The sequence below is a fragment of the Sparus aurata genome, chromosome 5, assembly GCF_900880675.1.
Source record: "Sparus aurata chromosome 5, fSpaAur1.1, whole genome shotgun sequence".
NCBI lineage: Eukaryota > Metazoa > Chordata > Actinopteri > Spariformes > Sparidae > Sparus > Sparus aurata.
In genome coordinates this window covers 21,221,526-21,245,687 of record NC_044191.1, presented here as the reverse complement: position 1 = coordinate 21,245,687, position 24,162 = coordinate 21,221,526, and the positions used below count along the sequence as shown (strand labels likewise).

General features: G+C 40.9%; 1 protein-coding gene across 1 annotated transcript in view; it reads right to left on the bottom strand.

Moving 5' to 3' along the window:
- Positions 1–21,837: 21,837 nt before the first annotated feature.
- Positions 21,838–24,162, bottom strand: part of LOC115581261 (coiled-coil domain-containing protein 42 homolog) — a 4,167-nt gene continuing 1,842 nt past the window's right edge. Inside the window, exons 5-7 of the mRNA XM_030416201.1 lie at positions 23,876–24,097; positions 23,622–23,780; positions 21,838–23,534 (exon numbers count right to left, since the gene is read on the bottom strand). Of these exons, the coding sequence (XP_030272061.1) occupies positions 23,400–23,534; positions 23,622–23,780; positions 23,876–24,097 (516 nt within the window). The 3' untranslated portion in view covers positions 21,838–23,399. The remainder of the gene's footprint in view (positions 23,535–23,621; positions 23,781–23,875; positions 24,098–24,162) is intronic.

The window sequence follows — 24,162 nt, the reverse complement described above, 5'->3', positions numbered from 1 at the left end:
TTGGAAAGTCAAACGACTACAAAGAAACATGAAACATGTAAGAGGCATAATTACAACAAAGAGATGGAAAAAAAAACAACACCTAAAAGAGGGATTCAAAACAGCCACAAAGAGACTCAAAACCACCTGGAACAGATTCAAAACAATCACAGACTAAAAACAACCACAGATAGACCAAAACAACTACAAATAGACTCAAAACAACAATAAACAGACCCAAAACAACCACAAAGAGTCCCAAAACAACTACAAATACACTAAAAAACAACTACAAACATACCCAAAACAACAACAAACAGACCCAAAACAACCACAAATAGTCCCAAAAAATCTACAAATACACCCAAAACAACTACAAATTGACTCAAAACAACTACACACAGACCCAATACAACCACAAACAGACCCAAAACAACCACAAATAGGGGGGAAATAGGGATAGGGAAGCAAAAAGGGCGTCTTTGAAGTCATTCTGTAGAGGCCAGAGGCCTGTACTGCGAAGGGGGCTCAACATAGCCAGGCTTTGTGCTCATGATGCAGCTCAACAAAGCCCCAAGTCCCCAAATAGAGTTAAACGGTACTGCGACGGTGGTTATCAACTTAATTTGTCAAGTCCGGTTCTCTGCTTTGTGCTCTGCGCGCGTACACATAATAGGGGGCGTTTGACGTCATATTATTCTACTTCCGTGCGAAAATGAATCGATCCCGGGCCACACATTTTACTCAAGATGAGCAGATTCTTATTATGCAGGACTATGAAGAATTCAAGGAAACCATCACGGTAAAAAGTAACACTGTCGCCGCCAACAGAGCGAGGGAGGGCTGCTGGCAGGAAAGTGCTGACCGTGTAAATGCGTAAGTTAACAATGATTAATATTATGATCAATATTATATTAAGCCCTTAGTGTTTTAATTTCTAAAAGCTCAACATTGTGCACCTTTTACATATTAACCCTCATCCATTTAAAAAATAAATACACTGAAGCAACAACTAGCCTATCTTTTCTCATTTTTGAATGATGTCTATTGTTTTCACATTTTACTGATCTCAGTTATAGAATGCGCGTGTGTGTTTTATTGAAAGCGAGGCTGAGTGTGCGTAGGCTCGGTGTTTTTTTTTTTTTAATTACTGTGTCGGGATGAACAAGCAAATGTAGCGACTGTCCCTGTACAATGACAATAAAGAGCTTCCTGACAGTGAAAATCGCTCAAGCCTGTAAGATTTGTGTTTGGGTGTACACTGCCCGACAACGGGTGAAACATTGATCAGTTCATCAGTTTATTCATGGCCACATCAAAGAAATAATTAACTTTACTCATTATCTGTGACAAATAAATACTAGGTTGGCCTAATTAATATTTCATATTGCATTTTATTAAGATGTGGAAGCAGCAGTCGGACATGGCAGCAAGTTAGAGCCAAATACAAAAACATCATTCAAAGTGTAGCCAAGCTGCCCCATCATTTTGTCAGTGTGTGTTCTTGCTCAGATTTTCTGCATCACCAACTGAATGTAAGTAGGTTCCCGTGGCAAAAAAGACGAAGGGCTACACAAACAGTTTGCCCGACAGTGAGCGCACAGCTTCTTCCAGTTGCATTCCTGACACTCGGCTCAATAAGTGAGCAAATGTACCGTATTCCCTCGGCTGAAAATCTATATCGCTCATAGAGAATTTCATCAGGAAATGCCTGCGGATCAGCGCGATCTCGAAGAAGCCGCTCACGTCGTAGTGCTGCCCGAATTATTCTTGCTCCCAGGTCCACCGGGTTCTCAATGAATGGTGACGCCATCTCCGAATGAGTTACACAGTGAAACAGCGGCGCTTTTGTAGCCGATTTTAAGCTGAAACTCTGAACATAACCTGGTCGGGACCAGGTTATGAGCCAAGCATAAGTTACCATGGTGATCTAGCCGGGTTAAAAGAGAGCCACCTTCGTAGTACAGGAAAGCCTGGCTTTAGACTCAACATACCTCGCTAACCCACTAAACTGGCTTCGCAGTACAGCCCTCTGTACTGCGAAGCCAGTTTAGTGGGTTAGCGAGGTATATTGAGTCTAAAGCCAGGCTTCCCTGTACTACAAAGGTGGCTCTCTTTTAACCCGGCTAGATCACCATGGTAACTTATGCTTAGCTCATAACCTGGTCCCGACCAGGTTATGTTCAGAGTTTCATCTTAAAATCGGCTATAAAAGCACCGCTGTTTCACTGTGTAACTCATTCAGAGATGACGTCACCATTCATTGAGAACCCGGTGGAACCGGGAGCAAGAATAATTCGGGCAGCACTACGACATGAGCGGCTTCTTCCAGATCGCGCTGATCCGCTGGCATTTCCTGATGAAATTCTCTATGAGCGATATAGATTTTCAGCCGAGGGAATACGGAACATTTGCTCACTTATTGAGCCGAGTGTCAGGAATGCCATTCGAAGAAGCTGTGCGCTCACTGTCGGGCACTGTGTAGCCCTTCGTTTTTTTGCCACGGGAACCTACTTACATTCAGTTGGTGATGCAGAAAATCTGAGCAAGAACACTGCGTGTTGCGCCATCCACAAAGTGGTCCTTGCTCTTACTGAGAAGCTGAATATGTCTGTAGTGTTCCCAAGTCATTTGAGCACAATGCTTGTTAAGGAAGGATTCTATAAAATATCTTGTAATGTAGGCTACTTTCATACCCCCTCTACATCATTAGTATTACTTGCTTGCATAATGAAATCTTCCCCTTTTCATTCTTCTTCCTGTTGGCTTAAGATAGTGATGATGTTACAATAAAATGGGAAACAGTATATTATCCACACACTGACAAAATGATGGGGCAGCTTGGCTACATACCACTTTGAATGATGTTTTTGTATTTGGCTCTAACTTGCTGCCATGTCCGACTGCTGCTTCCACATCTTAATAAAATTCAATATGAAATATTAATTAGGCCAACCTAGTATTTATTTGTCACAGATAATGAGTAGTGTTAATTATTTCTTTGATGTGGCCATGAATAAACTGATGAACTGATCAATGTTTCACCCGTTGTAGGGCAGTGTACGCCCAAACACAAATATTACAGGCTTGAGCGATTTTCACTGTCAAAAAGGTCTTTATTGTCATTGTACAGGGACAGTAGCTACACTTGCTTGTTCATCCCGACACAGTAATACAAAAAAAAAAAAACACTGAACATTTATAGCCTACGCACACTTAGCCTCGCTTTCAATAAAACACACACGCGCATCCTATAACTGAGATCAGTAAAATGTGAAAACAATATAGACATCATTCAAAAATGAAAAAAGATAGTTGTTGCTTCAGTTTATTTATTTTTTAAATGGATGAGGGTTAATATGTAAAAGTTGCACAATGTTGAGCTTTCAGAAATTAAAACACGAAGGGCTTAATATAATATTGATCATAATATTAATCATTGTTAACTTACGCATTTACACGGTCAGCAATTTTCTGCCAGCAGCCCTCCCTCGCTCTATTGGCGGCGACAGTGTTACTTTTTACCGTGATGGTTTCTTTGAATTTTTCATAGCCTTGCATAATAAGAATCTGCTCATCTTGAGTAAAATATGTGGCCCTGGATCGATCCATTTTCGCACGGAAGTAGAATAATATGACGTCAAACGCCCCCTTTTATGTGTACGCACGCAGAGCACAAAGCAGAGAACCGGACTTAAATTAAGTTGATAACCACCGTCGCAGTACCGTTTAACTCTGTTTGGGGACTTGGGGCTTTGTTGAGCTGCATCATGAGCACAAAGCCTGGCTATGTTGAGCCCCCTTTGCAGTACAGGCCTTAGGTGTCTTGTGCCCACAGGAGGACAAGCGGGTCACATATTTGTGCAGGTGCCCATTTTCTAATAATCTACCCATCTGTGGGCTATTTGGAGGTTCAAATGGCCTCTTTTAATTGATATTTTTTGTCACATTAAAAACTTTTGTATATTGTCTCTGCCACTGACATATAACATTGAATAACTAGATATTTGCATCCAGATCCATGCATTTTACCCTGAGAAATTAACAAAAAAATTGAAATAACACCCCCTCTTGCAATGGAACCGTCCCATTATTCGGATTAGCACCAAAAGTTAATAAGGTCCATTCGGGGCCAAGACCCATTCCCCATCCTTTTTTGTGGAAGTCTATTCAGTAGTTTCTGTGTCATCCTGATGACAAACAAACTAATCATCTTACGGATGTGGGGAAACATAACCTCCTTGGCGGAGATAGTGATTGGAACTGATCCCTCCCCTGTCTTGTTTCAACAAATGTGTGAAACGTGAGAAGGTGCTGATTGCCCCAAGTTCACCTGAATGGGTATTCCTATCTGTTAAATCTACTCCCACTTGACTCCAGTGTCATTCTTACACGCAGATTACACACACTTGAGTGGTGTGTCGATGACCCATTTCACCGTCCTATAATCTAAACCAAGTAACAGCCCTCACCCTCCCTCCTCTGTCTTTCAAATGATCCATTTATTGCTCTCTGGGACTGTATCAATCCTAAGCCTTCACTGCAGGTGGCTGTTTATACTGTCTAAAATCAATATTCTGAGTAAGGCGGGGAACGAGTTGGACCACTTGAACATGTATGGTACATGACGGTTCTCTGGTGATGAATAAATCTTTTCCTTTTGCACCATATCTGTTCATCAGTGTGTGTAAAACACCTGCTGATACCCACCATGTGCAAAACAAAAGGAGGCTCTCCAGCCTTCCATGACCACAAGTCATTACAGCACTCTGGCCCCGGTTTGGGTTTGTTGGTAAGTCTCACTGGAGCTGTTATACTCTTTGGTGGTTATTGCTTGTGTGCATAAAAAGTCACCCAGGGCATCAATAAAAATCCCCCTCGCAATCTCCCAGCAGCCCCAGTTGCAGCACAGAATTCCCTCTTTCATCCTCTTCCTCCTAAATTGAGCATTCGCTCCACTGAATGTTAGCACTTGCATGGCTACGGGGTGGAGAGCTGCATCTCGCTCTGCGCTATCTGCTGGGAACCGAGTGGGATCCAGGCAGACTTAGATTTGCCTCCGGTGGTCTGAAGAGAGGAAAGCAGCTCCTTGACAACCCTGCTCTGCCTAGTGTGTGTGTATGTGTGTGTGTGTGTGTGTGTGAGAGAGCCAGTTTTTCCAGTTTATCACTCTCCAGCAGGTCTTGCACTGGGAGAGAAATTCATTTACAGTAGAAGCTCCTCGTCTGACTCGTGATATTTGACCCCCGGGTTTTGGAATAGACCCGCAGCCTCACTGGACCATTTGGCAATATTGATCATTTTAAACATTCATGTTGCTCAGCAGCGACTGCTCATTACAGAATCAGGTCACCGGATCAGTTATTTATACACTTGGCACTCTGCCGTTTAGCTGCTGTTTTGATGTTACGCACTAAGACAGAATAACATAAAGCGGAACAAAGTTAAATAAATCATCCGTCTCGGAGGCCGGTGTGTGAGCCTCTGAAGTGGGTAAACTGTATTTTGAATATTAAGTTTGTGTATTGAAAGAGTCTTTTATTTGTGCTGGAGATGCTGCCGTCTCTGCTTTTACAGGTCCAATTTCTCAGGCGCCCCAAATAAAACCGAGGCAAACAGTTTGGGAAAAGCTTAACACCACTTACCATCTTATACTAAAAGAACCTCTTTTTAGTGTTTGTTGGAGCATAAATCTGCTTCATGGACACCGTATTAAAACTGCTGTTTGAAAGTAGTAGTTTTCCCCCAATTCATCAGAGCCAGGAAAAGTTAAGCTTGTACAAATTAAACTTCTGTGTTTGTGTGTGTGCGTGTGTGTGTGTGTGTGTGTGTGTGTATGTGTATGTGTATGTGTGTGTTTTTTCTCTCTCTCTCTCTCTCTCTCTCTCTCTCTCTCTCTCCCTCTCTCTTTCTCTCAACCCCACTGCTTATTCAAAGAGAATTGCTTAATGATGATGTCTCCTTTAAACAACGTCTATATATAGCACTCTTATCACTTGAAGCATGTCTAGCAGCCTTTCCCACACTTTCTAAAGGATGCAGCGTTATCACAGCTCACTTTTATACTCGGTTGGTAAAAGCTCACAGGATGGGGATCCTGTGAAACCATGTGATTTCTTGCCTGTTGTTAATTTCATGAGCACTAACAGACAAGTTGAAACTGAAATATGTTAGTATATTTACAATGTAATGACTTTAGTACCACAGGATGCACTTTTGTTCATTAAACTACCATGCATGGCCAGATTTCACTGCTGAGGGGCCCTTATGTTTTATAATGATAATAATATAGCACATTTCAAAAACAAAGTTTTAAAGTACTTTACAAGAAAAACTGAATTTAAGACAGGAGCAATATCAACATAACAATACATTCAGTTCAGAAAAAGAAGTATGATAAATGTGAGTTTTAAGAAGAGGTTTAAAGGAAGACACTGAGTTTAGAAGTTCCACTGCTGGGATGGCCGGTTGTCTTTGGTCACAAGTCGAGATACTCAAGCAGCAATCTGGCTCATAAGGAGTTAGCAGATCACAGATATAGGTAGGAGCCAGACCATTCAAAGCTTTAAAAACAAGCTGTAAAATCTTAAAATCAGCTTTAAAGTAACCATTGAAGTGCAGCAAGGACCTGGCAACAGCATTTTGTATCACCTGGAGTCTGTGGATGTTACACCTGCTGATTCCAGAATAAAGTGCAGCAGCTTCAATATCAGGTCATAAAAGCTGGAAGTGCGTGAAAGCCATTGTCATGCAAGTTTGCTTCGGCAGTGTTGTAATAAGTACCCAAGAGTCATAGTTGAGTACAAGTAATGATATCATGTTAAAATATCACTTTGGTAGAAGTCTAAGTCACCCATACACATTACTTGGGATATGTAAAATATCTGATATAAATTTAAAAGTAAATTTCTGGCAATAAATGTCAGAGAAGTTAAAGTAAAATAAACATATATTGTCATGTATATATATATTGCATACTGTGGGCCTGGGCAATTATCAGGATTTCGGCTCTCATGCAGCATGCAGTCCGTAAAGTAACTGGTGACTAAGGCTACCGAATAGATAAAGTCCAGGGAAAAGTAAAGTATTTGCATCCAAATTGTAGTGAAATAGAAGTATATAGTAGCAGAAAATGTAAATAATCAAATAAAGTATAGGTTAGTTACAATTCCAAATACAAATAAAATCACCACAAACCAGCTACAATATTAAAAATGTGCATGTGATATTAATGCATGAGGCTATTCTGCACAATAACTTTCAATACGTCATGCTGACACATCTGTAGCCAAATTTAGACTTTCCTTTTTACATTGATTGATCAAGTATTATACAAAAGCTAGTTAAAATAGCCATGACGAACCATAAGATGGTCGATGATACATCAAAGCGTTAGTGTGAACAACACCCACAAGGTCAATTTTTCTATGTAAATATAATACTTTTATAATATATAATACTTTTAGTGCCATCCGCTGTATAGCCATCTGCCTCTGGACGTCTACAGGCAGTCATTACCTATACATTGTGATCTGGCCTCACATGAGCACAGGAAACAACAGAAAACAAAGCCAGCATGAAGATGTCCTTGACATACAGAACTGGTGATTTCAATGAGGAATGGCAAGAGAATGGCAGGCAATTTCAAAGCAAAAATCCCCAAGAGGGAGTTTTTCACCGTCATTACTGGCACTGGTGCTTGAACTACTCGCCCCAAGGTGTAGACAAGAACAGACAGCACCCTCTTGGGCATTTTCTTCACACTTCAGGGACAATAAGGTATGCATAGTGAAGGGAAAGAAAGCAAGAAGGACAGAAAAGTAGCTCAGTGGTTAACACTAGATCCAACGTGGCAACTAATTCAGTTTTTTGCAAACCTGCTTTGGTCAAGGGAATTATCAGCTTGTGTTCACCAATCAGCTTCCCTCACTATAATTACCCAAAGTAGTGATAGAGGATGAGATAGTGCGTGACACAGAATTACAGCATGGTCTTGACATGAATTATTTAACAGGGGAAAGGGTAACAATGAGTTTTGAGAATCAAAAGGAAAAAGCATCAAGAGAGTTCATTCACTCTGAAAATATGAATTAATTCCCATTCTGTCTGCATGAATACTAGCACTAAAGCTCGTGTGGCATTTCGTGTTTTGCTATTTAAGTCGCTATTCAGAATGAGAGACACTACTGGACACAACAAAAAGCTTTTTACGACCAGGTCCTCCAAGATGTCCTTGGATTTGTGTTGCTTCAAGGTCAGTGAATGTTTGTGGACCTCTTCCTCTCATTAGAGCAATTGTATGGATCTGAATTCATTTTGACACCCTTGACACCAGTTTTATTTTCATTTTCTTATCATAAATCAAGCTCTGAAAAGTCTTAGCGAGCTCAACTGTGATTTTTCCGTTTCAACAAAGAACATTTGTCTGCGAATATCCACACAGCTCCAAGCTGCAACCTTCACAATGACTTTGCCGTCCAGTTGGAACAGGGATCACTATTCCACTGATAAGATCTGCTCTGATAAGAGAACCATATCTAGCAGCCATCTAAATCTCTCCACTCAAGGTCCCCAAAGGAATCAAACTTCTCTTCCTCTAACCTCTCTTGAGGCATCTCAGCTTCCTGCATATTTTATTCAGAAGCGTTCGGAAGGTAAGGAGAAACACAGGGAGAGGTTAGAAGTGGACCGGGCTCTCATGGATTGAAAGATGGACTGAGCAGTCATCTGTAAATAGCTGTTCAGAAAGTGTTTGTCATGCAATTTATGCATTCATGGAACTCCTCTAGGTGCTCCATCACCACAGGAAGGCCCCTACCTTGAAAAGACAGATTGCGTCCTGCCTCGTAGGAGTCAGGCAGGCATGTGGAAGCTGCTGTCTACATACAATTCATCTCTTGCTTTCACTGATGCTACACTTTGATGTAGCTACATTAAATGGACTGAAACAAGGTGCCTCTCTTTTCTGAGCTTCATCAGATATATATGAGTTCACATCTACGCTTAAGAAATAGCTTGACAGTTTGGGAAATGTGCTCTGCTTTTCTGCGGAGTGTTAGATGAGAAAATCTATTCCACTTCCAGGTCTGTACTGTAAATATCAAGCTACCAGTAGCTGGTTAGCTTAGCTTGGCACAAAGACTAAGTACACGCAGGAACAGATGGCACTACTCCACCAACAAACTTGGCCTACCAACACCTCTAAAGCTCACAAATTAACATATTGTATCACATTTGTTTAAAGGAGACATATTATTATAATTCTCAGGTTCATGATACCAGTTTGGGTTACTACTAGATTAGGTTTACATAATTTAATGTAAAAAAAAAAGTGTTCTCATACTGTCCAGGGCTGCAGCACTGTATTCCCCCTTCGTATTAGTTTGTGTGTCTTTCAGGCCCCTCCCTCCACGTACCCAGTCTGCTCTGATTGGTCTGCTCACAAACACCTGAGCCAGCACCAATCACTGTGTCTCTGGTTGATTCTGTCGTGTTTTCAGCTTCCAGTTGACTTCACTTCTACTGTGAATATAGGCATATATGTGCAAAAGTGTGACATGGTGACGTAGTGATGTCAAGGAGTCATGGAATTAAAGGCGGGAATTTTGACGAGTTCGGGCAGTTCAGGAACAGTGTTTCTGCGGCAGAAAGGCGCTCCCATTTGCACAGACTTTGGGCTTTTTAACTTTAAAGACCTTTCACATGCACCTTAACACTAAAGGAAAGAAAAAGTTATGAAAAATATAAGGTCTTCTTTAATCAGCACAAACAAAAAAATGTAAGAACAACATGCTGTTTCTTTTGGTTCTGTTGTTTTTCGATGTGTGCTGAACTGTTTCCTGGACAGGTGCTGGAGTTCCCTGCTGTATTGTTGCCACCATGAGGTCACCAGCAGAGACTCCAAGAAGGTCCTTTAACACTCCAAGAAATAGTCAAAGACATTACCCCAAAGCAATCCATACTTTGGTTTCTGTACAGATTAAAACAACAGGATATATAACAGGATATAACTTAGTGAGCTTGCTCTTTCCCCTGGTTTCCAGTCTTTTTGCTAGGCTGAGCTACCTGACTGCTGGCTGGAGCTTCACATTTACCATACAGACAGGAGTGGTACTGATCGTGTCATTTAACTTTTTGCAAGAAAGTTTATAAGAATATTTCTCAAAATGTCGATTTTGGACCTTTAAAAACATTAACTACATCCTGAAAAGTGGAATATGTCCTTCACAGGAATCACAGCGTGGCTATCAGGATGTGCGTGCATCCATCAAGTCTGATATCTGAGACATAAAATCTGACTTTGATGAACAGAGACACACAAAATTATGCCGACGACTCAGAGCATCAGTCAAGGCTGCAGCTTGACTTTCTGCCCGTGGTTCATTTAGTCAGAAACTCAGTGTGTGATGATGGCTATCAGATGTTAATGTCTGTCCTACTCAACAAAAAGGTTTTTGTTTCCCTCATTCACTCACTGGAAAAAAATAGTTTTTTTTTAGGTGCCAAGTGAGTTTAGAAAATGCTGCAAACATACCAGACTACTATAGTCCAACCAAATGCAACCAACCAGAAATACTAAGGCAGGCACACCTTCATTTTTTGATTCAAATTAATTTAATACTATTCAACTGCAGCCCCAGACACTAAGGAGAGCAGATTAAAAATTAATAAAATGAATGTGATTTACTGAATATCATTGAGCTTTGCCTCAGCAGCATGCCATTTTGTAAATGTAAAAAAATGTCATGGTATCATTGCTACAGATCATTGTTCTCTCACAGTGTAGTGACTTCAGACTCCCCAATTCAGTTAATTCAACCCCACATTACACATTCATGATCTCAGATCAATAATTAGCTTTTCAATGAAAAATGAGAAGCTTTGAAATAAACCCAGTGAGTTATTTGGTTACATCTCTTAAAAGGAAAAGCTTGACTTTTTGGGAAATAATCACTAATTGTCTTGTCAAGACTTAGATGAGAGCCAGCAAGCGGTTAGGTTAGCATACATGGCTAGCCATGATTTGTTCAGAAATGTTGGGGAAAATTAGTATAGGATAGAAAATGAATATTCGGTCATAGTGATTGTATTTCTTAAATCTCAAGTATAACTAGAACTGCAAGCAGTTATGAACGGGGGCCAAGCCCCCCTGCGCGTCTCGGACCCTGCGCACCGCAGAGCCCATGGAAGTTGGCCCCAAAGGATGACGGGCTTGGGGCAAAAGTGAAGACACAGGCCAACGTCTGAGCCGTGGTATTCACTGTAATAGGAAGTGCACTGGAAGTGCAAAAGGCTGAATGTGTGCCGATTTGGATGTGTTGTACTAAGCCACGCCCACATTGACCAGTCATGACCACCTTCAAGATTTGGCCTCAGGATTGGCCCTACATCATACCGACCAAATTTCGTAAAAATCAGTGTAGCTGTTCAAGAGATATAAACTTCCCATCTTTTTAGCGCCCCCTAGTGGCCAAAATTCGCCAAATTGGGCTCATCCCTTCCCAGTGTCATGGCAACCACGGATCTCAAATTTAGTGTTAACAGCATTTAGTTTGACCGAGATATCAAACTGTTTACATTTTTATAACTAGCTACAGAAATGTGTTCGTGACCGATCATTTTTTGGCCGAGCAAAATTCTTTTGATAACTTAGTTTCAGCCAAGTTTCACGCAGATCGGACAAAATCCCAAGGAGGAGTTTGAAAAAGTAGGTTTTCCAGATTTTGCGATTTAGCGAAAACATTTCTAACCGGAAGTGGGCGTGGCCAATTGCAAAGTGATTCAGCTCCACTCAGGGAATCTGGGGATACAAGGTTTTTGAATGTACGACATACGTATTGGCCTAGGTTATAGTGCCCCCTGCAGGCGGATATATGTAGTTTTTTGTGTCTGAGATATTCACAGGAGTCTGGACCATCCCTCCAAATTGCACCGCCCTCCCTTGCACGGTTTAGCCTGCAGCTCCACTTTTAGCCGGACAAAAATAAAAATAAAAATCTTTACAATTACAATAGGGTTCCTAGCACCGCTGGTCCTAGGAAACGCGTATGCTTGCATACGCGTTCCCTCGGCCCCTCAGGCTTGGCCCCCTAATTAGTGTTGGGCTCTATTTCAGTCTCGCTGTCCAAACTATCCTGTTCCCTTTCAGCACCAGGTCGTTATCCAATTAGCAAACAGGCTAGTTAGCAACAAGCTGGTGAAGGAAGTCAAATATCTAGCAGCTTAAGAGTAAGAATTGGCTCCTATTTATAGGTGGCCAGGAATAGGACTCCATATGAGTGCTAATGTTGCTCCTTGTCTGCTGTGTATTGGCAACTGGCCCTTCCTAAGTCCCGCCCATTTTTCTCTCTCGTCCAATAACAGATTAGCAAACTTGGTACCCGGAAAAACTTCATACCACCATCTGCAAAGACGCCTAAGTAGAAATGGGATTTATGTCTCTTTGAGGGGAGCCGGATCTTGATCCTTTCAAAGAGCCGTTAAAAAAACTGGCTCATTTGACGGATTTTTACATTTATTAAGTTTTAAGAAGCCAGCCTGGTGGTAACTCATTTTATCTTGGAAATAATCACTGGGCGGTATGATGGGGTGAGATTTGTAACAAAATAATACAAAATTAGATATCCCACCAATATCTGAGTTTGAATTATTCTGAAATATTGATTATAACCTCATTTGACATGTGTGGACTAGATTTTAAAGTCTGATCTGGATTCATAGTAAATATTCCACAAACTTGCACCATATCACTCTGCTTTGACAGTGACATCACTATTTTGGATTTACCCTTTGTACAAATTGTTTGTATGTGTGTAAAGCTACCATGACTTGTTATTCATGCAACACCGTGACCTTAACACTTACAAATAAACATTAAAAAACAAAGCACTACCTGATGTGGAGGCAGGGGAAGCACTAGCATTTTCAGTGTCAATGGAGACTTCATTGTCACTAATAACTGAGTCAGTTGGCTCTCTTCTCACCTCTGCCACTTTTACTGTTAGGTGTTGTGTTTTGAAGTGTCTATGCAAATTATTTGTTGAACTGGACTTAAAAGAAATATTTTCATGACAAAAATTGCATTTTGCATTACTGTCTTCCACAAGAGAAAAGTGCATCCAAATGCTGCTCCGTTTCCTTTGGCTCATTTTGTCCAAACGACAACGTCACGACACACGACAGTGACTGTCCTCCTAATTAAGACCGCTGCTGCTGCTCTGCCCTCCAATGCAGTCAGGTATTTCTGTTTTTTATTTATTTATTTATTTTTTTACACAAAGGCAGCATGCACAACTCATGCTACATTTGCATATCTAATAAGCACGGTGCAGCTGGACTGCACTCCTCCTCGATTAACTTCTCTGTCCCACTCAGGGAAGGAGCAAAGGAGGAGCACACAGTGATATAAAAAAAAAACGGTTCCCAGCTGTGACTTGGTTCCCATTGTTCATGTTAACGAGCCGTTCAATAGAATCGGATCGTCTGTGAACATCACAACACTACGCCTAAGTCCTTTCAAAGGTAACATTACAATTTAAAGTGCCACTTCTCGTTACAATAGCCCTTTTTAGATAGAAAAGGCAGCACATTTGCTCCAAGGTAAGGACGGCAATGTGCCGGCCTGTCTTTCTAAAACAGAGGCGTAATATTCCTCCTTTTCCAAAAGCCGCCTCTGAGGTAGGCGTAAGCATGTGACGTGACGTGAAGCTCGAAGTTGTGCTGTAAACAAATGACAACGTATTTGTCTTCAAAATAAGAGCTTTACATTGCACCCCATTGAAGTTTAGAACTGGGTTCTTAGCGGGGGGCTTTTAATTTGAAAGTAGCGACCGTCGTTAGCTTTCCAACACAACATCAAGCTAACACAACAAAACAGCTACAATAAGTGTACCCTCCGAGGCGGAAAATCGGCGGACCACAACAGACCCCCAATTTGCCGGCCTCTGTCTAAAACCGCGGACCAACCGCCAAAAGGACGGGCAAATTGGCGGCTTGGTGCTCTGTCTAAAAACGGCTAGTGTCACCTGTTTGTTACTGTTAAGATCATCCAACCTAGCAACAGTAACTAGGAAGGGTCAATTATTACAGCTAACCTTATAGCAGTAAAAAATGTATAAGGGGACAATAGGTGTTGGAAATTGCAGAGCTCCTGTCGTAATGTTGCCATAAGAATCATTTCACTTACAGTGTATGAAGGGCTCAGACACAGCTCCAATGACAGCATTGTGGATAATTGCAATAAAATGAACTTATGACCCTTTACTTATCTCACTGCTCCCTAAATGCTGCCTGCCCACCCACATCAGCTTCTTGCTCCCTTTCAATGTTACCAGCCTCAACTGAGCTTGAGAGCATTTCCTCCTCTTTATTGTGGGGGGGAAACGGGAAAATGGATGTGATTAAAGCACATTGATTGCGAGATGTCTTCACGAGGCATTGAGGGGAGCTCTGAGTGCTTGCCAATGCCTCATTTGGAGTGGGGAGGAGGGGATAATAGATTCCATCTTGCCGTTCCTGCCTTCTTTATGATTCGTGACGGAGCGGGGATGTCATCGGTTTGATGGCACCGTTGTCGGTCAGTTGTGACTTCTCTGTCCTGACTGCTTTTCAGGGTTGCACATTCGATGACAGCATGGCGGGTGAATAGGTAACGAAAAACACACCCTGCTTTCAGAGAGTCAAGCTAATGAAGGGAGAAATGTGCTAGACCATGATATGATACCTCTGCTTCCATTAGCTTTATTAGAACTGAGTGCAAAATTACTTCCAATTAGAGTTTCCTAGACAACATACTGGCTATGCATAATAATATTCTTTGTCTCTCAACCCCTGCTTTCACACCCGCTGTTTTTGCACTTGTGAGGAAATTGTTTTGCCTCTCCCCTGGCCTTTCAGAGGTAATTTTGTGTGCAGCTATGTCCGGGCTATTGAGAGAGGCAATTTGATTCTTTCTTTGTGTATTCTTGCATGTGCAGAGCGGGGATGCAGAAAAACGATGGAATCTCTACATGGATTAGTACGTGCAGTCTTTTTCGAGCATCCTTTCTTGTTTTCTTCTCGGGATGTTATTTCCGACATTGTTCCTCGGAAGATTATTTCTGATTTGAAGTGAGCGTGGAGATGAAAAGCAGCAAGATGTCTCCCATGAACCAGCCGCCTGGCAGCCAACATGCTGTGCTAGAGATGCCATGTCCCATGGAACATAACATCTGTTTCCATTAGCTCCGATTATAGCAACATCCCGTCTCAGAATACATCAACTGAGTTCAGGCGTTCGAGGCGTCGCGTGCTGATGACTTCACTTCCCATCTGCCACGGTTTGAGTAATGGCAGAAGTAAATGTCCAATTCATTGGAGAGTGAAATGCAATCACACACCCGCTCACAGTGGAAGCACATCAAGTTACAGGGCTTAATCTAAGATATGTCTGATGATTGCAATACGTGGGCTCCAACAGCCTTAAGTTCTCTGTTAGAGGAGTCTACAGTTGTCTAGAAAGCTTTACTTAACATATCACTGGGTGTTTAGGGGCTCAGGGCTAAATGCTGCACACAAAAATTACACCAGAATACAAAACATTATGTGTTATGAAAAGAACTAATTTGAAAAAGCATTTTTTATATGAATTCAGTGGACAATTCACTAAATCCTTCCTGTAATACATACAATTCTTGACCTTAGCACCGTAAGGTATAAGCTTTGGTTTTCTCCACAAGCGGTGAGCACTGGATATTAACATCTAAGCAATTTATCAATATTATATTGTTTTCATGATATGAGAGTATATATGGTCCTAGATTTGGATATCATTACATCCTGATTTGACACAATTGTTTTTTTTCTTCCTGGTTTTAAAGGCTGTATTACAGTAAAGTGATGTGGTTTTCTGAATTCACCCGACTGTTGTAGTTGTTTTATGACTTGCCGTATTTCTAAATTGTACTGCGCAAGAATGTAAGGCTGGACCATGACATCAAAACTAGCCTAAGTGGTCTATGTGTTAACTCATTTAATGTTTTATAAACTGTGTTGGAAAATTTCTTCCTAAAAAGGAAAAATTGCCTCCTGATTTACTTGGCCCTCAATTCCAAAATAGTCCTTCTGTCCTTACAAGACATACATAGGTGACTCACTTTTCTTTAACACCAGTTATTCTGTTGAGAGTCATCAGTTTTGCAAAGGTGGTTGATCTTTTGAGAAAGCATCATTTTATAAGCTGGATCCTTTCTACCATGCTGATAAACTGTAGCTATAACCTCTAAACATGATAATGTTCTTTTGTAGGACAAAATAAACATTGTCCAGTTGCCTTTCTAATATCTATAAAACATTATGGCCATGCAAGGACAAAAATATCCACCACCAGACCCCAGACAGCTGCAGGCTTGAGAGTATAACCGCTGTGGCATTATGAGCCCTGGCCAGAAAGTCTCTGCAGAGGTCTGATTGACTGAGGCAGTGTTTAATGATGCTGCTGTGTAATGATGGTTGGCATGAAATGATGCTATTTATATGCAGCGGGAGCACTTACCTTGCGTTATGGCATAAAGTGTCAGGGATTTTTCTCTCCTCAACATTTTGTCTGCTGCAACACAGAGGGACGGAACAAAGACGCATTCGTGGACGCTGTTCAAAGTCACAATCCAATCTGAAATATGGTGATGCGATTACAAACCACTACTAGAAATTGACTGAATTTCACAGGCTGTTGTGTGAAATGATGGCAAGTTAATGGCACACATAACATTTAGATATATCCAACATGACTACAATGTATTGACATGTAAAATGCCAACAATTAAAGCTGAAATCTATAAGTTTAGGTTCCCATCATGATCGTCTTACATTTTTGCTGTCTGTAAAGAGCTATTTAGCTGACTGCCCAACTTCAGCAATTTTATTTTCCTTCTTAGATTAGCTGGCACAAGGTCCAACTGCAACTTCTGTTTAATGATTTCATGTATGTTTTTTAGATAAGGCTGTTAACCTGATTTACACTGAAGTTATTCAAACATTTGCCAGCAAATTTTTCTACACATACCCATGTTCTATGTGAAGAGTGCTATATCTTAGGCAACTCGACCAATTTCTTAAAGATGTTTCACCTCTCATCCAAAAAGCTAACTAACTGGAGGAGTTGTAGGCTTTAAAACTCTGTGTGGGAGTGTCCATACAGAGTCGTTAAGGACATTGTGTGAGCTCTGGTTTCAGAGTCATTAGAGCCACTTGTGGGTCGCTGACGCAACCAGTCTTCATGTGGGCTGCTGGGGCTAGGTGAGCCCAGGTGTGAATGATTGTTAAGTTATCTGAGAAGTGAACTCAGTACTGCACTGTAGGTGGGTAATAAGTAATGTCGGCCACCTGCTCTGTTCAAAGACGGTCGTTCCAGTTTGATGTCGATGGATTTTTGCCTTTCAGATTTAAGTGGACAGCAGAGATTTCACCAGCAAGGTCAACACTGGACTCAGACGAAACAAAGGTTTCTTCTGATGCCACATCACCTTTTACATGCACTCCCACTCAAGAAGTGATAAATACAGTGAAAAAAAAAACCTGCTACAGGTCAGCAATCCGTCCAACAGAACCAACTACACCCCAGACCACATTTGTGCCTTATTGACCTCTGTCTGATGACCACTTCTGCACTATGTGACTTCAGTGAGAGGGTAGGATAACAGCGTTACACACATATTTACATTAAGAAACACGTTTTCAACACATAACATGATGACAATGTTACCGACCTGGGATTTGTATTTACAACAGTAGTGTTGCACTCAGATACTTTGGGGATTGCCAAGTCATTAAAATGCCAATTTCTACATGATGTTGCTTAAGGTTTCCAGAAATCAAAGGAGACAGCAGTGTGTGTAACAGTGCATGTTAAGCTATGAATGCCCAAATCAGGGATGTTTAATAAGCACATAAAACTTAGACACGATTGTCATTATGAATAAAGAAAACTTAATTAGCACATAATAGGAATGCTAATTCTTTAGGCAGGGATGAACATACAATCACAAACAGTTTCATCAAGCAACAATTGATTACAGCCTTTGTAGTATTTGTATCAGGAGTGAACAGGAAGGTAACATTACCAGTAAGGGGTCATCCCTATGGTCCCACAGCCCTATGTTCCCAAATTTCTAAGAATTTTTTTTCACTGAAAATTAGGCCATTTGTTCCCACAGCCCTATATTTTAACATTTCTAGGACATTTTCAAAATTAGGTCTTGTGTTAGGGTTAGGGTTAGCTAGGGTTAGGAAGCTACATTCCATCTGTAGTCCATAGCTACTGGATAATAGGTTGGGTGTAATTGGCTACCAAATTGTGAGAAAGGGGGATAAAATCTGATACAAATGTATGAAAAAGTAAATGTGGGAACACAGACCCTAATTTTTGAAAAAAATCTTAGAAATGTGGGAACATAGGGCTGTGAGAACATAGGCACGCTCCCCCCAGTAAAACCTCTCATGCTTCAAAGAAAGTATCTGCTTTGAGTTATTTTTCTTTTTGCAGAAATTGTAGAAGTAAAAAGGTTACACTGAACCAGGGTTAACTATGTGTTTGTCTGGGAAGGAAGGGGATCAAGGCCTGCTTTTCTTCAAAAGAACCTGAACACTTGTACACACAAAGTAACTGACTTGCAGGCAGTTTTAGTGGAGAGCTGTCAATTATGAAGAGCAAACAGTATCCAACAGAGCAGCCTCCTTCATGTAGAAATCAGATCACAATGATGTTAAGACAGCTGGCACCCGCACCTGATGGAGTGATGTAAATGTTCTTGGCCTCTTGACTCCAGATGTCCAATGAAAAGGTGACAGGGTGTGCCAACATAGTGCATCTGTTGGATTCCAGTCAGTAAGTGAGAATGAAACACTCAGCAACGTGTTTCCTTGCAATGATATCAGTGTGTTTGTTGGCAAGGCTTTCAGTAAATATCTCGAACTGTTGCTACTAACCTTTTTTTACACATTTATTTGGTATATTTATATTTTGGCTGGCAGACTGCGCCACCACTGAGTCAGATGATATGGAACAGCTGAGAGGAGGCATAACAGAGCATGTATTAATTCAAAGGTGGAAAAGCTGCCCGACAGGATGGACTTCATTAGTAATGGAAGAGAGGATGCAAACTAAGACCAAAATCAGGGTTACTGAGTTAATATTACTGGTAAAAGACTGGTAAAATGCATTGCAAGGCACAGGACTTCCGTCTCGTAATTCGATTCATAGATTGAACTTTAAACTCATCTCAGTCAGTAAAAATAAAAACAACACGACAATTAAGATGCCATTCCCCCTATAAATGATACAAGCAGGTGTTGAGGCCAGTTAACGAACAAACCTCATCTCTCAAAGTGGACGAATGGTGTGACAGTTAAGGCCCGTAGAAGTTTCAGATACTCAATGTTCAATTCAAACAAGCCCTTTTTTACCCACGCGTTTCCTCATTGAAAGGAAGAGTTTGAATGCCATGTGTATTTTTGCTGAAGGTCACACAGCCTCAGATACCTTTTAAAAAGCAAAAAATAAAAAATGTGTAAAAAGAACCACAAGCCCCAGGAAAGTCATTGTGAGCAGCCATCGGATTCAATGAAAAACAGAGGATTAGATGTTATTGGACAGCGAGGCATAACTCCATGTCCTGGAGTGCACACGCATGTCCTGCCTCGTAAAACCTTACAGGATTCGTTGTGTTTTCCTCTCCACCAGAAGTCCCATGTGATACCAATATCGGATCTTTGTCTCGACTTTAGCAAGACTGATAGCATTGCAGAGACTGAACAAAGGTCTCGATAATCACTGCTGCTGCATTATTGGAACATTTCTCACCTGTGAAAAGAATATCCTTCGTCAGCACCATTACCCCTCTTAGTTCTTTTTTTTCTCAGTTTTACAGATTAACATGGCTCCAAGACTGAAGATGTTTCCTGCGTCAAATGGGTTCCGTTCTGCTGTAAAGCTGAATAACCAGGCTGTACTGCTGTTGGGGGAGAAAAAGTTGCGACTTGATTGCGGACCTGAATCCAGACATTTTAACTAAACCCAGCTTTACCGCTGGTGTTTCATGCTTGAAAATGTTACACACAGTTAAGCTTATAATTAGCATTATTTGGATGTCATGACTGATCAGACGAAGTTGTATTCTAACCTAAGGTCTACAGATTGAGCCACTGCCCATCTTTCTCATCACAATATTTTTAACACAACGCATTTGATATTTATCCGAAGACCTTGGTAAATACACCGCTTTAGGCGTTTTAGTTGAAAGTTTCATGCTTCCTGACTTCAAAATACTAAAACATCAATTCAGCGATACTTATGTGCAGTTTTTCAAGTCTTTGTAGGTTTGAGCTCATGACAGAAGAAAATGGCAACTTTTTGCAACAGTAAGCAATGAAAAATACAAAAACTAACAAGTGAACAGAGAAGTAGGGTAGCCAAAACCTATGAATAAAAAGTTGAAACAAATAAGTAAAATTAGGCACTAAATGGTTTAAAGGTGCAACATGTAAGAACTGACCACCTATCGAAGTCAAACCAATAAAAGGGGCAGCATTTTGCCGAAGTTACCACTAACTGCTGCTTATTAGCTGTTATAGCTAGTTAGCTTAGTTAGCCGTGCAGCTGGCGGACCGGGAGTTCCACTAGCAGAGAGCTTAAGATGGACAGGTTGGGTCAAGCTGGCTAGCCTGCTAGCTTGATTGTATATCTTTGCAACACAATCGATCGACGCTGTAACGTCAAAACTGTTGATAATTTGGCGCGCAGGTGGTTGAGTGGTTAGAGCGCATGCCATAAACGCAGCCGACTCCGGTTCGATTCCGGCCGGAGGTCCTTTGCTGCATGTCACATCCCCCTCTCCCATATTTCCTGTCTACTGCTTAATAAAGGTGTCTATGCCAAAAAAATATATTTAAAAAAAATAAAAACTTGATAATTTTCGTTAAATTTTGATGGCTTTCATATGAAATTCTTACACAGTACACATTTAATACATAGTTAGATGAAGGAGTAAACAGTAAACTACAGCTAAAATGGTTTATGTAGAATAAAGCTTGATGAACAGTTAAAACAGTTAACTATAACACATAAACAGGTAAACTGTTAAAATAGTTGGTGGCTGAAACATGAGTGAAATGGTTTAAATGAGGTTAAACTTAGGGTTGGCAGTGAAAATGGTTATAAACTGATACATATCGCTTAACGTAATTGATAAAAGGTTAAATCAGGTACTCAAAGAGTTAGAAAGTAAAAAAAAAAAGTAAATGGGGTCGTGGGGTTGAATAAGAGAAAAAAAGTTGGGCACTCCTGACTTACAAGTGCAGCTTGTCAGTGTAATAATGTCCAGAAATATATCTGCATACATTATCCACATTTAGAAAAGTGCTTTAACGGGAAGCCGAGAGAGAGAGAAGTATCAACAAGCCAATCATTAATCAAAGACATTCATTGCATATGGTAATTCTAGTGATATTATGCCATTATAACATGATTAGAACAAATAACTTTTCATGTTTGATAAGGGCAATTAGCACTCTGGAGCCCACCTACCATGCAGCCCAGGGGGAGTGAATACTTTAGGAATACATTATGTGATAAATCAGATCAGTCCTTTCTTGTCTCTAGGACTGCTGAAACTGATCTTTGTGGCAATCTGCAGTTTGACATTTTCTGGAGGAAATATGACCCAGTGTATGCCTCTCACACACAGTGCATTGTAATGCTTCTTCTTTATTCCGAGGAATATTTCATTGAATTCTCAAATACAGTAGTAAACAGTGTCTGTGATCATTATCCCCGCGCACTATTTGTGAGGAACGTGGTCAGGACAAATCACGCTACCCGACAGAAGGCTCACTTGTTTTTTATGTGCAATTTCAATTTGCGCATTACAATAAACCTGAGAGGAAGCATTGAGAGTTAAAAAACATCTCGAAATATTGCAAGAAAGTTGTTTTTCAGCTTGGCTGAAGTAGAAAAATTTGGGGAGTCGGTCAGACTTTTTTCGCAAATAAATAATGACATACATGAAACATGTGTCTTAAACATTCACTGAAGTTTGAATTACCAATGAAGAGATGACAGAGATGCCAAATGTCCTCTGTGTTTTCTACACAGCTTCTCACTGTCCTAATGTGTAGGATACAGGGGTAGAAATGGAAAAAATCATCATAATTAAGTTTCAATGGTGTATAATCACCTGAAACTAAGAATCGTTGTGTTTTCATATCATCAGAATGGGTCTTTTATGTCTACACAGGAAGCAGGTCCTCTTCCCTCAAGTGTCTCCAGCAGCCCAGAACAGACTAATCAAACTGATCCTAGAAAGGGCCTTCACACTTTTAGTGGCCAACGTAGGGAGGGTGAGACAAGGGGTGTTCATCCTACACACTGAACATTTAACCAAGTCTAGTTGCTGTACCATCTTCTACTGCACTGAAATAATATCACCTGACTGGAGACGTGGTGCAGCCTACTTCTTATCTGGATGAACCAGCTCCTGATAATCGCATAACAGCAGCGGATGGAAACACAAATTCATCTCATTTTCTTTTTTCCCAGGTTCAATTAAAATTTCTGCTATGGATATGACTATGGATGAAAACCTACTTCGAGACTGACCATGCCTCCATGACTTTGTCTTTGCAGCTACAGACCTCTATAGGTTACTTCTGGCTTTGTTTCAGAGTGGTGTGCTGAGCCACTTCCATAGCAGATAGTCTTCTGCAGTACATTGTGATAAGGGTAACATAACACATAATAACACATTTGAGTCATTCATGTTGAGTTTAACTGGTAAATCTTGGTAAATCTTGCCCAACAACTGCTACCAAGCGGATACTCTTCCCTCAGCCCCCAGGTACAAAACAAGAGAGAAGAAAATAACCTGGTGCCACGTTGTGATATAGATGTTATGCGTTTCTTCCTGCAGACATATTAGGTTGCTGATTGAACTGAGATTGCTTTAGTAATGTATAGACTGTACACTGGGCAGCTTTAAAATTGTATACTTAATTGCGGTCTTATTATCAGAAATAGAAGACAACATGTAATTATTATTCCCCCTCCTTCATGTTTGTCGCGTTCTTCTGTTTTGTATCGTTTTTTATTGTTTATGTATATTATATATCGTTGTGATGTTCTGATATGAGGTGAGTAAAAAGGGTATCGTTGACATTTCCACAGATTGGTAAGGAGTCCATGCACAATATTTGATTATACATCTGCTGACTACAGTTTACCGGAGCTTGAATGGTACTCTTTACGCAACAGTGTGTAAAGAGAATGCAGATTATCACAAAACTGAAAACTGAAATGAGAGCGCAATCAGTGATTGGATTGAAATTTGGTCTCATCTATGGGTCAAGATTTGAAAGAACTGATGAACAAACTTTTAATTTGCTATTCAATTTTACTGCTTTCTGGTCTTGTCTCCTCTCTGCTCTTTTCTTTTCTGACCCTTGTTGCACATGAGGGACAGTTTTGCGCGTGAGGGAGTTCCTTGCTGTTTCACTATGTCCTCGTTGTCCTGGATGAACATCCTGACCTAAGAAGGAGACAGTAGGAAACAGTAAGTTTTCTGTTGAATCGCTCTGGTTGTTTGTGTCCATGTCCGCTCTGTCAGGGCACACACCTTGTCCAGCTGCGTCTCTGTGTCATTCACATCCACGCCTTCCTCTCCTTTGACCTCGTCATCTATCATTTCATAGAGGTTTAGGGTTACAATCTTAATCTTTCCCAGTAGGAGCGTTTTCATTGCTGCTGTTTCCTGAATGTGGTTCCACTTTCTTTCCTGCATGTAGACAGGGACAAACACATTTCATATAGAAGATGCAAACTTTAAGCCACATTTGATCCGTTGTTCTGAGGCCAGATTTTTGACCCTACCCATGTTAGAGCTTCAGAACACATCTTCTCCATCTTTTTGTAGAGCTGGGACAGCTGGTTGTTCTTGTGCAGCTGCAGCAAGTGACGCTGGTCCTCCAGTTTCTGCAGTGCTCTTCTCTGCTGGTCGGCCTGTTCCTGCGCCTCACTCTCCCTCTGACGGAGCTTGCCCCTAAAGTGGAGAAGACTCTCCAAATGAGCCGCAGGCTGCTGCACATCAGGGAACTGTAAAACACACACACATATTAAACATGGATCCCCCTACATTAAACCTCATCATCTAGTCAAAA